At 40.5% G+C, this 16,295-nt stretch overlaps 1 protein-coding gene across 1 annotated transcript; it reads left to right on the top strand.

Annotated features, from left to right (window-relative positions):
- The first annotated feature begins 2,930 nt into the window (after nucleotides 1-2,930).
- LOC144503679 (homeobox protein XHOX-3-like) lies at nucleotides 2,931-8,750 on the top strand. Its single transcript, XM_078228405.1, has 3 exons — nucleotides 2,931-3,879; nucleotides 4,972-5,204; nucleotides 6,621-8,750. Exons 1-3 carry the CDS (start codon nucleotides 3,480-3,482, stop codon nucleotides 7,152-7,154), a joined length of 1,167 nt encoding a protein of 388 aa, XP_078084531.1. The 5' UTR covers nucleotides 2,931-3,479; the 3' UTR covers nucleotides 7,155-8,750.
- The last annotated feature ends 7,545 nt before the right edge of the window (nucleotides 8,751-16,295 follow it).

Genomic DNA, 16,295 nt, shown 5'->3' with positions numbered 1-16,295 from the left:
GGTTATCCTAGTGGAGTGCATTCCATGTAGCATTATCTAATAAGCAAGCCTAATATTGAAAAATAGCATTAAGAAACAAATAACTTATATTTATATTGCGCTTTTCACCACCTGAGGACATCCCAAAACACATTACAACCAAGGAAATGCAATGGAGAACTATCCCTCCTCATCGTTTTCAACTTGTCTGCAGCTTTTGATTGCACCATCCCTCCTACAATGCCTTTCCATTATTGTCCAATAACTTGGGGGGGGGGGGGTGTCAACACTCGCCCAGTCCCCCTCTTATCCATAGCCAACGAATCTCCTGTGGTGGTTGCACCTCCTCTCCTGCATGGTTACCTCTGGTGTCCTGCAATGGCTTATTCATGGCTCTTTCCTACTTTGTTTAAACTATATGCTGCCCTTCAGTGACATGTCGAAAAAACATGTTCACGTGTGCTCTGACAATGCTCAGCTCTTCACTTCACCAGCACCTCTCTCAACACCTCCACTTGTTGCTAAATTATCAGACTGCTGGTCAACCAGTACTGGATGAATAGAAATTTCCTCCAACAAAATACTGGGAATGTCAAAACCACTGTCCACATTTGCCGTCAGAAATTTCATCCCACTCCCTGCAGCAGTATAAAGCTGACAACACTATTTGCAATCTTGCTGTCATATTTGACCCTGAGATGTGCTTCCAATTAAATAACTGCCTGTTTCCAACCTGATCTGCCCCTACCTCAGTTCAACTGCAGTTGAAATCCTCATTCATGTCTTTTCCACCTCCAGACTGAAATATTTCAACACACCCACAGCTGGAATCTCACATTTTACCCTCCATAAGCATGGAGTCATCCAAAGGTCTGTTGCTTTAATTTTCACCAAATCCAATTCACCCTGACCCCTGTGGTCACTGACTTACAACAACTTCTAGTAAAGCAACACCTTGATTTAAACTTCTCATCCTTGTTTGAAAATCCTTCTCTGTCTGTACCTGTCCCCATCTCTGTAATCTCCTCCAGCCTCAGAGCCTTCTAGGATATATGCACGCCTCCCATTCCTGAGCATCCTCAATTTTAGTCACTCCACTCTGCCTTCAGCTGTCTGGGTACCAAACTCTGGCATTCCATCCCCATACCTCTCTGCCTCTCGAACTCACTTTTCTCCTTTAGGTTACTGTGAAAATACTGTGAAAATTTTCCAGGCAAATGGACAAAATCTTGTTCAAAGAACTAAAGAGTATACTTTAAGATATCCTTTAAGATACTCTTTAACTCTTCGAACAAGTTTTTGTCCGTTTACCTGGACAATTTTCACAGTATTTTCACAGTAACTTCATTGCAGTGTCAATGTAAGCCAACTTGTGACACTAATAAATAAACTTTTAAACAATGATTTATGTAACTTTGTGTCGTATTTTGTTTCATAATACCTGTGTGAAGCCCCTTGGAGCATTTTGCTACATTAAAGGTGCCATATAAATTCAAGTTGCTATGTTTTAAAGTGTGGCTACTATTTTCCAAGTAGGATAATGTGGCTGTAAATTTGCAGACAGCAAGCTCCCACAAACAGCAGTGAGATAATGAAAAAATAATTATGTTTTATTAGTGATACAGAAGCATCTAATTTCTCAAAACATTTAAGGTCATAGGAGCACTTTTGAATTCCTGGCTTGAATATGTGTTTTGGTGTGACTCGGTCAACCAAGGGCATATAATAATAGTTTCATTTTTCCGTCATAATAAACCAGTTTGTCATTCCTTGAAGCAATAGGACGAGAAAAGCCTTGTTGGCGTTTAGTTGTTTCATGCTATGATTGACGCTTCTACACTACCCCCCCTTAGATGGCGTTCATACGCCAATTGGCCTGTAGTGACCTGTCTTGGAATAGTGTTCTGTTCCTTCATCTCCAACAAATATTGTGACATTTTAACACGTGTTTCGCATCCTGCCCGCCCCCCAATAACGCACAATGCATAAACGATGTTATCAATCGATTTGGACAAAACTTAACCTACACATTTCTATTTCGAGTGCTTCCAGTTGAAATCGCTCAGAAGGTCGTTAAGATGACCTGTTAGTTTAAGTTAATATTCTCATATATAGAAGCTCGCTCTCCCCATTTCACCTCGTTTGATTAGTTACTAAATGTCATCTCAGGAAGAAGCAGCATCCGGTAAATGTGTGTTATATAATACCAAATCATGCGCACTGTCCAAGAAAGCATTTTGCGGAACATTTTATTTGATAATACAGGAAGCATTACACTAATGTTATCACACATACGAGCTGACAGCTCAGGAAGGAAGGAAACAATAGGTTTAACACGGGAACATCATTTCGAAATGTCCTCAACAAAAATTCCGATTGGGCTGAAAAATCGACATAGAAGATTTGAAACATTAACGATATGGAAGATGCGGTGCCCTGTTACAATTCAAATCATTCATTTAAATACTCACCTACCCAGTATGTATAGGCTGCACAGGCTGATTGTAGAGATATGTTTTATTTTTTTATATGGAACGTAAACAACCCTTAAACAAACTTCGTGTTTCGGGTAGATTTCACCTGATTAAAATAAGCAGCATCGCAATCGTTCCTTCAGCTCCTATGTTTTTGTATGAACTGCTGCAAGCAGAGAGAATGCACCCCCACAAAAAGCCCTAGGGTTAGTGTGAGTGTTAGTTCGTCCTCCAGCACTGACACTTCAGTGTAATATTGCACTGGAAGAAACCAATAAAAGAAATCTTTCTGGGGAATGGATTGCACAAACATACATCTCAATGTGACAAATATCAAGAAACTCTCATTATGATGAAAGTGTTTGGTCCCCGATATATTAAGGGACATGTATAATAATAACTGGCACTTCTGTTTCCTTTCTCGTAGAAAAGATGTTCTAAAGAGCTTTCCGGAGGAGTGGGGAAAGCGGTGCTAGCAGCATGAACCAACATTTTGAATGATTCCGCTTACACGATGAAAGAATTGTGCGCAGCGACTCGATGTATAATGTATTCGCATTTCACGATGCAATGGAGTAGCAAAGAAAAGTTGACGGCGTTCTGTGTCTCCATCTCCCCTGAGATGTTGCAATGTTGTGGACTCTCATTTGTGGGAGCTGTTCAATACGTTTCGCACTTCCTCTCTCTCTCTACATACGTGTATACAGCAGCGACAAGCTGAAGCTCCTTTCATCTTCACTGTGGCAGGCGTTATCTACTTGTAAACCGCTTACAATCAGTTTGTTGGCGTCACCCGGGCATTGCAATGACGATTACAACATAAGAATGACAGATTAGAAAGAGCAGGGCAATGGTGATCCTCTCCAGACCCTCAGTGCTTCCGAGAGGAGTGCTCGCATCAGAAGGTCAATTACATCTCGTTTTTTTCCCTCTCCCCCCTCCTCCCCGCCCCCCGTGTTCCCTTGAACTGTGTCCTCTTGCTTGTGTTCCTCTGCTGCCTCTGATTTGATCTCAGATCTGTACACAATGGAATCAAGAAAGGAGATGTTGCTGATGATGGAGCGAGGTCAGCATGGCAGTCTTGTTGGCAGGAGGGTGTCGAATTTGTCAGGACCAGCTGGAAGCCCAGTAAGCGAGTCCCATGAAAATGGGGTCCAGAGGAATTGTTTGAGCCCTGGCTCGGCGCCGGTGACACTGGAGAGTGGAGACGAGGAGAGTGATGCCAGGGCCGATGGTAGCACTCAGATGAGATCCGGCTCAAGACTCCTTGGCCCGGACAAGTCATCATCAGATGGTCGCTCGGCGAAAAGTAAATGCCTCTCTGTCCAAAACAGTCCGGAAACGGAGTCAGATTATTATGATGAGATAGATGTCAGTTGTACAACAGACGGTGTGCCGGGAAACCAAGATTACCACGGAAACAAAGGTACTGGTACATTTCCGTTGCAATAGAGATTTACTTTATATACATACTACAAAGTTTTTCTTAAAGTAACCTAGCACATGCAGTAATTATTGCTAAATGTGTATATTAGGAAAATAGACAACTACACATGTCTTACTCATCTAATGTGTGTTCTTGACCTATGTTAAAACGTAATGTTTTCGAAGGATAAATTATTGGCTTTTAGTTTAAATTGTACAATTAAAATCTACACGTCATTTAATGAGGTGCTTTCATTATTTGCATTTTCACAATTAAAAACCAATTGAATTGACTTTTGGTGGAAATATAAAAAAGGAATTGTAAAACGTGTGATCAAGAGGGAAAAGAAACTGGAACAAGAAATCGCGTTGCGATTTTATTTGGTTTCTTGATGGATTACGGAAACTGGTTTAAGGACCGTAAAGTGATTATTGAATCCCAGGTTCAGAGAAGTTAACACCTTTGAGGCTTCAGATTGTCACTTTCGGTGAGTCTTCTCGGCGCCAACTCGGAAATAAGTGTCTATAGATGAGTTTCAACAAGAGCCGGTGCATATGAAAGCATCCCAGTTAGCAAGCAGCCGGTATCCACTTTATAGTCACATGCAAGCCAGGAGGGAGACAGAGAAAAAAACAGAGAAAAGGGAGTCCATTTCAAATGAGCTCAGGAATTATCTCCACATTTAGTATAAGCAGTTTGTCCCACCGTAAATCCAGGAGTTAGTTGGCTGTGTGAGAAGGCGGCTGTCCCTCCAATGGGTACAACCAAAAAAGGTCAACCAAATCACAAAGGGCGTCTCATCATTCAGATGAGTCTGGTAAACAGTCTATAGGTATGATTGATATGTAGATTGGCGGCATCTGTTATATTTTAAACTGCAAGTTTAGCTTCTGACTGCAACTTCCTGGAAGCTTCGGAATTTTAGTTCAAAAATATATTTATAGAGTTGTAACAGCTACATTAAACAACAAAATGTGAAATCATTGGGAGGAGATAGGTCTTTGTCTCGAGTTTCCTGTCTTTTTGCGCTGAACTTACATTGCATTGGATGGCTTCACTTGGTAACACTTTTAGATCTGATTGTCTTTTCAGGACACTCTACCGACCCGATGGGCAGCAACGGCGGGGGAGAGCTTCCGAAAGTAACCGGCTCTCAGAGCCTGATGGGCGGAGGTGGAGCCGATCAGATGCGCCGGTACCGAACCGCTTTCACCAGAGAACAGATCGCCAGACTGGAGAAGGAATTCTACCGGGAAAACTACGTCTCCAGGCCCAGGAGATGCGAGTTGGCAGCGGCTTTAAATTTACCAGAAACCACTATCAAGGTGAACGGGAGGCGGAATAGAATGAAATCCTAGGCTAATAGTGATCGTAAACAGTAAGATCAGAAGGCACAGGAAAATGAATGCAATTGGCAGTTGTTGCAAACGATTTGGTCCTTATCGGAGAGTAAATGACAAATGTGGGAGAAAGCCAAAAGGCATGTGTTTAATCGCTGTATCAATAGCAAAGTAAACCATGGTTAACTAAGAAAATGACCTTATGTATGGTACCCTTATATATATATTTATATTATTGAAATATTAGACAACAGATAGTTGCTAATTCGATATTACTGAGCATAAATTAATTTATGTTAGGACAGATTGTACAAAGGCAGCAACAAAATGAAATACAGAACAACAGACACGGTGCATCCATGATGTGGAACGAAATGTTGTGAAATGTAAGGACTGAGTTAGCTTGCTCCTTTATCTGCATCACAATCCTAGCTACTGGGATCTTAAAGCAAGGGTTTTATGTGGTAAATAAGAACAACTTTACAATATTTGAATCTGTGACATTAAATAGGACCATTTTCATACAGGTAAAAACCCTCTGAATATTCAGGGCGATGGCAACAGTCCCATCTTCATCGATGTTAAAAAGACATATGTACATTGTTGCCATTTTTCTCCAATTATTTCGTGTACTCCCCTATCTCCCAAAACTAATGGTACTGAAAGAAGGTATAATCTTGGCTAGTCTTATTTTTACCACGCGCGGTGTATTCTGGCAAATGGTGGGCAATGGGGATTGCGGTGTCCTGATTGTAACCCAATGGCGCTGAATAGGTTAACTCTAATGCGTGGAGGATCACTACAGCTTTTGCTACGCCGAACATGTTTATTTCTCTTTTAGATGTAAGTGTTTATATAATGTATATACACATATGTACGTTATATACACTGCGTGTCTAAAGGTGAAGCTTGATTTTCATTTTGTTGGCACCGTTGGCCTTGCTTTTACTTTGTGCTGATTTGCTCGGAGCGGAGATTTTATAAACTGATTTAACGGCTACAAGATTTAAATGTCAGAACTGTATGCCAGAAAAAAAAACGGTCCAGTAAAATCTCGGCCGTAAATTTTCAGAGCAGAAGGCCCAATGTCACAGTGAAACGATCTCTGGGCGATCATCTTATGCTTTACTTCGCTTGCAATAAATAGCCTTGTTATTTATGAAACAGCATGCTCCACTATAGTCGCATCAAACACGCAATCATGCTTTGATTCTCAAAATTAATTTACTATTGAAGATGCTGAAAGATAAACGTTATTCTCCCCAGTGTAATCAGATAGGAAATTCTGAATTTATCGTGGCGATAGAAAATATGTTGTCTTGGTGCACTTTTCAAGCTAAGTCCAGTGTTAGCCGTAGTAATATAATTATTTTTTTAAATCTTTGATCCTTTTTTCTTAAGGTGTGGTTCCAAAATCGCAGAATGAAGGACAAGAGACAGCGCTTGGCCATGACTTGGCCTCATCCCGCCGATCCGACTTTCTATACTTACATGATGAGCCACGCAGCGGCCGCTGGGAACCTGCCCTATCCCTTTCCGTCCCATGTACCTCTCCACTATTACCCTCACATGGGCATGTCTGCAGCGTCAGCCTCCGCCACCAGTCCCTTCAGCACCCCTCTGAGACCCCTGGACACATTTAGAGTTCTTTCCCATCCTTACCCGCGACCAGAATTGCTGTGTGCATTCAGGCACCCCTCCCTATATCCTTCCACCACCAACCATGGGATTGGCAGCGCAGCCAGCAGCCCCTGCTCATGCTTAACGTGCCACAGCAGCCAATCGAACGGGGTGGTACAGAGAGCTGCAGGGACAGACTTCACATGTGCTTCAACCTCCAGAACTGACACATTCCTCACCTTCACACCTTCAGTGTTGAGTAAGGCTGCTGCAGTATCCCTGGACCAGAGGGAAGAAGTTCCTTTAACGAGATAAGGCAACAGCCTGCAGCATGCATCAACATCTACCTTCCCAATGTGCACACGTCTCTTTTCCTAAAAGAAAAAGGGTTGAACACTAGCGGAAATGTTGGCCCTCTGGATGCTCACCTGACTTCAAAAGCACCATTACATTTCTGCAGGACAACATCTCACCCTTTTAACCCATAGAGTGGATTATAATAATTCTTTCCTTTGGTCTCTGCCAAATATGTCCTATGCTGATGAGAGTATTCTAGTCGTGTACGTGTATTGTTGGGGTTTTAATAGTAAATGTATGATAATATCCTCATCATAGAAACCTGGTGTCAAACGTTTTAACAGCCACAGTGGGATGGGATTGATGGAGAACTGAGGAACTCCACTTCAGAATCATGTTTGCAGGCTGAGAAACAGATGGGTTTTTTTTTTACCAAAATAGCTGGCGTTTAAAAAAAAATCGTTGATTGATTTTGCGTTGGTGGAATGGCCGAATGTTCTGAGGGCAGGCGAACGTGTACAGTTCTCGAAGCACACGGCGATATTTAAGACATTGTATGGAGAGTTTCGTTGGGCGAAATAAGTATCATGTAAAGTAAACCAGTTAATTCACCTGTTCTCAAGCGGTTGTCTTCCAAGTTTTCAAGTCTGAAAGTTGCCACGGCTGAAACGCTTTGGAATTTGAAAATAAAGAATTGCAAGGATTACTGTTTCTGTGTTTGCTTTATAACAGGTTCCGAACGTGCTAAATTAATTCTCCTACAAGCCCCCTATTGCTTTGCATTTTCGAAATGGTCTCCCCCACATTGTAAAGAATATCAGAAAAATGTGAGAATCATTATAGGTTAGCGAAAATGCAGTTGGCATTAAACCTTTTATTCATTTTTCATAATTTAACTTGTAATTTCGTAATAAAATTAATAGAATTGCAGGAAATCGGATGTGGCTTATCGTATGTTTTAGATAAAAAGGAATTAAACTGATTTGGGGTTCGTTTGGCATTGTACTGTGTTTGATTCCGATCTTATTACCTTAACGAAGCCTTTGGCACATAACTTGAAAAGTATTTCATAACTGCTCAAAATGTACCAAAACCCAAGCCCAACCACTCTTTTTACTGTCATTAGAATATGTAATCTATATAAATGTCCAGTCGCTGCAATGTTCATGTCACATATCCGATTTCAGGATATTGTCCACATAATTATTTCTCACTGTTGATTTAATGTAACCCGGAGTACACCTGGTTCGTTTTAATTTATGATTTAACCAGTCGGATGGTTTCATCTGTAAGTTATTGATGATCGTCACTGTCGTACAGAGACAGTGTGCCTATAAATAAATATACATTCCTTTCAAAAAGGAGCAATTTATAATTCAATTTATTTTCACAAATTGTCAATAGACATGTACAGTTAGAAATCACAGTTGGGAGCAAAAGGAAATGTCCGCCTATTTTTGTAGGCCATGCAACTTTTTTTGCTACAAGTTCGTCCAATTAAAATGCTAATTTGTATAATTATTGCACCCGGGCAAATATGAGGTTATTTATAATATTTATGTAACCAATTAAAATGTGCAATTTGAAGCAGCGTTGGTTTTGATTGTACTGGTGATCGAACATTTCTTAATTTATTCTTGAAGTGTGATTGTAAGGAAATGCAGTGATTCTGTTAAAAGTCAAACATAATTTCAGCATTTCCAATCACGTATTTTTTGTTTCATTTTTCGATCCCTTCCTCTTTCTCCTATTTGTTTGACATGTAATCAGTAAAACAAATAAACCACTTCGATTAATTACAGTTCCATTGTTTCTTTCAGCAACTTCTAACATTATATACGAATCGCGTTCAGATTATTGGAAATTAGTTCATCTGATATCGGCCTCTCGCCTGTTTCATTGTTTCCCGGCTTGTCTGAAGGTGCATGATTGAAAATAAGGCTGCGTTAAACAGAGAGAAAAAAAAACACTTCTGGGAAAGAGAGGAAGCAGTTACGCCACTCAGTCCTTCATTTGCTAGGGCAGACAGTCTTCAATAGAGCAGAAATTATTTTGTAAAGCTATGGATTTTGATCATGGCGCTGAAATTGTTTTTGACAGGTAAATGGCCCTGCTGTTTCTGTATTGTGAGCCATATTTTCTTTGAGTTAACAGCTAATAGGGAAAGCAAAATTAGATGTCTGCAACTGATGCTGGAATTCAAAGATCGATGATCCCAACCTCCTGTCCAATCAGCATTCTTTAATTGCCTGTATTTTCTGGGTAATTGAACCACCCTTTGTCTAAATTGAAGTTTCAGAGGAAGAACAATATATCCTTGTACACCAAACGTTCTCCAGCGTTGATTCAGAATATCCCGACCGTCATATGTCATGCCTGGGTCCTGTTTCCACCCGCCAATTGCTGCTCAAACAGAAGCCCTGATTGTTTAGCTTTGATTGATTGCCTTATTAACGCGTGTTCTTGTAAGTGTGACCAAGTTGATTAGGATGCATATGCTTAGAATAATGTTCCATTTAAGCAAGTGAGTAGAACCGAGAAAGATTTAAATCGCCAGCGAAATGTGAATCCCCGAGCCTTGTTTTTAAAGATTAGAACCGAAAAGAAAGGAAACAAATTGTTATTTTTAAAAAATAAAACTTAGGGCAGCACATGCATCTGTATCTCTATAATGCAGTTCTGGTTTGAGCTGTTTTTTCATATCTTTGTGAGTCTGTATAGTTGCTGACGATATATCGAAATGTTACCGTTACTATTCAAACACTTTGCGCCAATCAAGACAATCGCATCTCTCATGTCATACAAGAATCGTATCGACTGCCCAAGTATATAGAAAATTACAACCTTATTGACTTCTAAAGTGCTCCCATTAATTCTAAATTAAGGTGAACTGTTGCTTCTTATTCAAAAAGGGAATGTTTTGGAGACACTCTGCAAGTCATGCTGCATTTGTTTATAGAACAGTTCGGTTAATGTTCCGGATGCGGACACTTGTACCAAACTTCTTTCTTAGTACTCTGTAATGAATAAGTTGGCTTAAGCTCTTGTTTCACAGAAGTGTGGCCTTGTGTAGGGACCAATTTCAACTGTCTCGCACCTGCCCTCCACGCTGACTATTTGGCCTGTCCGTTCATACTTGTGTGGATGCCTAAATGTGTTTATGCACTTACACATTCGAGATCTGATGGAAATAAATGCAAGTAAGTATTTATGAAGGAAACTTAATTTCTATCATCACAGTTTAGAGGCATTAATCCGTCGCTTAACGTCCCTGCCATTCTCCATCACTCCATCAGTCGCAATGATCCCTGCAATGTTGTATCTCTGCAACATGACTGCTGGCTAGCTCTGGTGCTGCTGCAAGACAGTTACTGTTTGTCCTTCTGATCAGACGCTGGAGTGCTTCCTACCTCCCGTATGTCAGTCACCTCCTTCATTTCAAATCCAATCCATGTTTAGATAAAAAGTCTACTTGATATAAAAGCACCAATGCCGAAAAATGATGGGTTACCAGAAACGTGCAACAAATAGGCAGTTACGTGCTGAATTGGGACCACTGAAATCGCCACTGCCCTAAATTATGTTATATGAATGTAGGTTTAGTTCGTTACAGCAGGGCGAAGAGCTTAAATGGACCCATCAGATGATAATGATGATGAATGAGATATTAATTCAGATACAAGCTAGACAATTTACGCGTTCATCTGTTTAAATAGCCTTCCAAAAATCATTTGGAATCGCGGGTCACAAATTCAATCAATGGCACCATCTTGTAAACGTGAGAGGCTTATGTGTTTATCATACATATTTATAGAAACAGCGCTTTATCTGCCGACCTGTGTCACAGCACTGCTCTGGTAGAGTTGGCAATGCATTTTCAAACATTATAACCGTATCTAATCCCCGATTTACAAGCGTTTAAACAAATATCTGAACAAGTGGTAGGCTTATGTGCAGCTCTCTGGAATTACTGTCCAGCCAGTTTGAGAAACACAACTGCATGATAGCTGTGAAATATATCTTCAATTCCCCTCTTATGCAATCGTTATAAAAATGAACTGTCACAAAGGAAAATGTTCAAGGCTGCACATATTAGGAGGTGGCCAAAGGAGTGAATGAAACTATTTGAAATATATTAGCTGTAACTTTATTAAGATACACGAATTTAAAAGAAAATGAGGTTTAATATCATTTTATAGCTTATTTTAACTATTCATTGTTCTGTACCCAAACGCATTGTCTTGATGTAATTTATCAAATACAAAACCCAGTGTAGGGCTGTTGGATATGAACACATACATAAATAATTTGTATTTTCTGTATCCTGTAGTAGCTACATCTTTTATTTGGGACAGCAAAAATATATAACTGGCTCTTCAGCCACTTATATTGTTTCCTGGAATGATTCTATCTATATCTGCATCTAACTCGCTAGGGTATATAACGTAATGCCCGTCTAATAGATCAAATACAAAGTATTCTTGCGTTAAACAATGCATTGTGTGTAGGATTCCAATTTTTCATTAATTTTCATACGATTGGGATTATTTTATTAATCGTTTCTTGGAACAACGTTTAATGACGTACTGTATCCAAATCCCGACCAGAATATTCAAGGGCATAATAAATAATAACTCCGCGTGTATTTCTATTTTTGTCTATGTAAATAATATGGCCTATATGAGAGAATAATGTCGCTCTGCGGTACGAGTTATCAATATTATACAGAATGCATGTAAATCCCTACGCACACATTATACATGTGAAATAGAATGCTTTGTTAACATCATTTTTTTTAAAAACAAAAAATGCATTCAACTGTGTTGTGGAGATTTTGAAAGTGCCCGTCAAAATGTGACATTGATGTATTGCTGTCCAATTAGTGCGTCTAATTAGTGTCCTGTGGGACAGTCCGACCTGGTGCCAGGGTAGACTGAGCCCAGTCAACACCAACCACACAGAAACGATTACTGCTATAGAGACTGCATTTGGATAGAGAATGATACAAAGAGATTTCGTATAGCAAAACGCTTTTACAAAAGCTACAGACAGGCAGCACTAAGTGAAGATCTCGTTGGAGTGCAGCAAGTTCTCTAAAACGAACCTTGGCTGCATCAATACGAATTAATATTGTCAATAATTTAAGTAGGAATTAATTAAATGTACCCCGTTAAGGCAAGTCTCTTAAATATGCTTTACCATATTGAGAAGTAGGATTTAAGTATCGAGTTTGAAGTTTTTTTCTCTCTGTCAAGGTTATTAATTTCATATAATTAATTTCATATTTTCCCAAGTGCTATCTACGAGAAGCTATCAACATACTAGTGCACAATTCCATCTTTGGTGGACTTTAACTTGTCAACAATAGAAGGAATAGTGTCATGCCTGATGCAAATACAATTTTAAAATCCCGATTGCACATCCTAATTGTTAAGAACACGTTTGTGTATAAATAGCAAATCATCATATGTAACAAATGTATCATATCTGTCAAGTAATCGGATTAGGAACTACTGATGAAATTAGTCATCACATAAAATGTCAAGTACTACAAAAAACTTGAGTGATACTTGCATGATAATAAAGTCTTCAAGGCGCACTTCTCCCGTTGTCGCAGGTCGGGTGTGAGTAATCAAAATAAACAACGGCAATAGTCCTCTGATGGCATGATGCTCAAATAATAGATGTAAAAATACGTAAACATTGGAGAACTTCTGAACTTCAGAGATATTACTGTTGCGAAACCTCTACCAAGGTTAGCAATTTTTTCGAATCCCTGTAGATGAGAAACTTGAAATGTTAAATCTCATGATGAGCAAAACAGTGCCAAAATATCTTGGGGCCGCTGTCTGTGCAAGTGCGAGGAGTGCAACTGGGTAAATTTCCACTCACAACAACTTCATCAGTGCGAAAAAGGATAGTATCAGATGTGCAACTTGGGGCTCTGAAAGAGTCATATTGGCGGCAAACGTTAACTCTGTTTCGCTCTTCGCAGATGCTGCTGAGTTATTCCAAGATTTTCTGTTTTTACATCAGATTTGCAACTTTATTTGAGATATGATGCAAAAAGGAGCATAGAATGCTGATATAGAAGTGGCTCTTTCATAGGGTGGCACAGTGGCACAGTGGCTGGCACTGCTACCTCACAGCACCAGGCCATTCTGGCCTCAGGTGACTGTGTGGAGTTTGCACATTCTCCCCATGTCTGCATGGGTTTCCTCTGGGTGCTCTGGTTTCCTCCCACACTCCAAAGATGTGTGAATTAGGTTGATTGGCCATGCAAAATTGCCCTTTAATGTCAGGGGGATTAGTGGGGTGAATACGTGGGTTATGGGGATAGGGCCTGGGTGAGATTGTCGTTGGTGCAGGCTCGATGGGTTGAATGGCCCCCTTCCATACTGTAGGGATTCTATGATTCTATGATTTAAATTGAATAGTGCCTGTGTTGCCATACTGCTATTCCCAACATTGCAAAAGTGTATGGCTGACAACTTGAAAAAAGTTGCTTAATCTCAACTGGGGGAGAAGAGTTTCACTGAATTTTCTATAGCCAAATAACAAAGAGAGCTTGCCTGAAATCTACATCAAATAACATTTTTACAAAGTACGTTAAACACACATATTTTCATATTTATACAATGTATTATATATGTTGGCCAGAATATGCAAATGTAATAAATAGACACTGAATGTTACTATGCTGCTTATTGCTGTTTTGTTCTGCTGGCATTTGGGGCCAAGTTAATGTTTAAGTGTTCAAATAGGGTGCCACTGGAACATAGTTTGGGAAGCAGTAACCCAATCATAGCTTGATTTGCCTCCCTAGTCCTCAGCACGTTATCCTTCTTTAAGCATATGACCTTGTGCAACATATTCAGCTCTTATTTAAACATATTTTCACTGCTTTCCTCGCTCAGCTTCTGCACTATATTCTTGATGATTTAAACAATAAGGCCATAATATATAGGAGCAGAATTCAGCCATTCGGCCCATCAAGTCTGCTCCGCCATTCAATAAAGGCTGATATGATTCTCATTCCCATTCTCCTGCCTTCTCCCCGTAACCCTTGATCCCCTTATTGATCAAGAACTTATCTATCTCTCTCTTAAAGACACTCAATGACTTGGCCTCCACAGCCCTCTGTGGCAATGAGTTCCACAGATTCACCACCCTCTGGCTGAAGAAATTCCTCCTCATCTCAGTTTTAAAGGAGCGTCCCTTCACTCTGAGATTGTGCCCGCAAGTTCTAGTCTCTCCCGCTAGTGGAAACACCCTCTCCACGTCCACTCTATCCAGGCTTCGCAGTATTCTGTAAGTTTCAATTAGATCCCCCCTCATCCTTCTAAACTGTATCGAGTATAGACACAGACTCCTCAACTGCTCTTCACATGACAAACCCTTCATTCCTGGGATCATTCTTGTGAACCTCCTCTGGACCCACTCCAAGGCCAGCACATCCTTCCTTAAGTATGGGGCCTAAAACTGCTCACAATATTCCAAATGGGGTCTGACCAGAGCCTTATACAGCCTCAGCAGAACATCCCTGCTGTTGTATTCTAGCCCTCTAGAAATGGACGCTAGCATTGAATTTGTCTTCCTAACTGCCAACTGAACCTGCATGTTAACCTTAAGAGAGTCCTGAACCAGAACTCCTAAGTCCCTTTGTGTTTCAGAAATCCAAAGCATTTCCATTCAACATCTATGTCAACTTATGTTTGTTCTCCTCTGAGTTCCCTGTCCTGTCCTTTCTCTCCTGAAGAAGGGGCTTAAGGCTCCGAAAGCTTGTGTGGCTTTTGCTACCAAATAAACCTGTTGGACTTTAACCTGGTGTTGTTAAACTTCTTACTGTGTTTACCCCAGTCCAATGCCGGCATCTCCACATCTTACGGAACGGCACAGTGACGCAGTGGTTAGCATTGCTGCCTCACAACACCAGGGATCTGGGTTCGATTCCCATCTTGGGTCACTATCTGTGCAGAGTCTGCATGTTCTCCCTGTGTCTGCATGCATTTCCTCCGTGTGTTCCGGCTGAAAGACATGCTGATTAGGTTCATTGGCCATGCTAAATCCTCCCTCAGTGTACTCAAACAGGTGCCGGAGTGTGGCGATTAGGGAATTGTCACAGTAACTCCATTGCAGTGTTAATGTAAGCCTACTTGTGACACTAATAAATAAGCTTAAACTTTTATCCTCACTTAACCTTGCCCTCCATATAAACTCCCCAATCCATGTTCACACAACCATTTCCTTAACCCTGCCATCTCAAGTGATCCTGTTCCCCCCACTATATCAATTACAGATAAGGGCATTTCTGATTACTTTCTTCTATCACTTGCCACCTATATCTCCCATCCATGTTGTGTGTCCAAACTGGAAAATAATCTTCGCCTGACAACTGCATTTTCAAAATCTCAACTTTCTAACTTAAAGCCCACCTTTCATCTGAACAAATTTGCAGCAACTGATTTGCTCAACATCACCCTCATCTCCACCTTTAATGCCTTCGACCTACTGAAATCATTACTCTCTCTCTTACCCTAACTGTTTGCCGAGTATGACCCTCATCTCTGTTCTCTTAAGTCCAAGGGATGCAGACTTGAATGGATATGGCCGACAACTTTTTTCGCCATCACAACAGTTCTGGCTGGACCACATAAAACACCAGTCCTGCTCTTATCTACCAAAACTGCTCACTGTTCCAGGGTATTATAGAATGCACAGAAAACTCACCATTTTCTTTACTGCAAACTATCATCCTATACCTTTCTATCCTGCATCCTCTGGCTTCACTTTGGACAATAAGTGCAAGAAGCTCATGGACTCCTTTGTTACTAAGATTGAGACCATCTGATCAATTATATTTTCCACTTATCTCCCTTCTCCTGATCAAGTGGACCAAACCTCTTCTAAATATTTCCTCTTCCCTAGCCCTGAACTCACATCTCTCCCTCGTTTCTCTCCTATCTATCATCATCCCTCCCCCTCCAAGCTCATCTAGTTTGAGAGACATACCTCCTTCTTCCTCAATCCTATTTCCAAGCACCTACAGATCACTCCACATCACTTCTTGTTCTCCCCTATTTGCTGAAATTGCTAACAATTTACTCTTTTCATGTACAGTCCCTCTCTCCTTCAAATCTGCAATCATTACCTCTCTCA

This window comes from Mustelus asterias, chromosome 2, assembly GCF_964213995.1.
Source record: "Mustelus asterias chromosome 2, sMusAst1.hap1.1, whole genome shotgun sequence".
NCBI lineage: Eukaryota > Metazoa > Chordata > Chondrichthyes > Carcharhiniformes > Triakidae > Mustelus > Mustelus asterias.
Note: the sequence above shows the minus strand (reverse complement) of the source record. Positions and strands in the feature narration are given on the sequence as shown.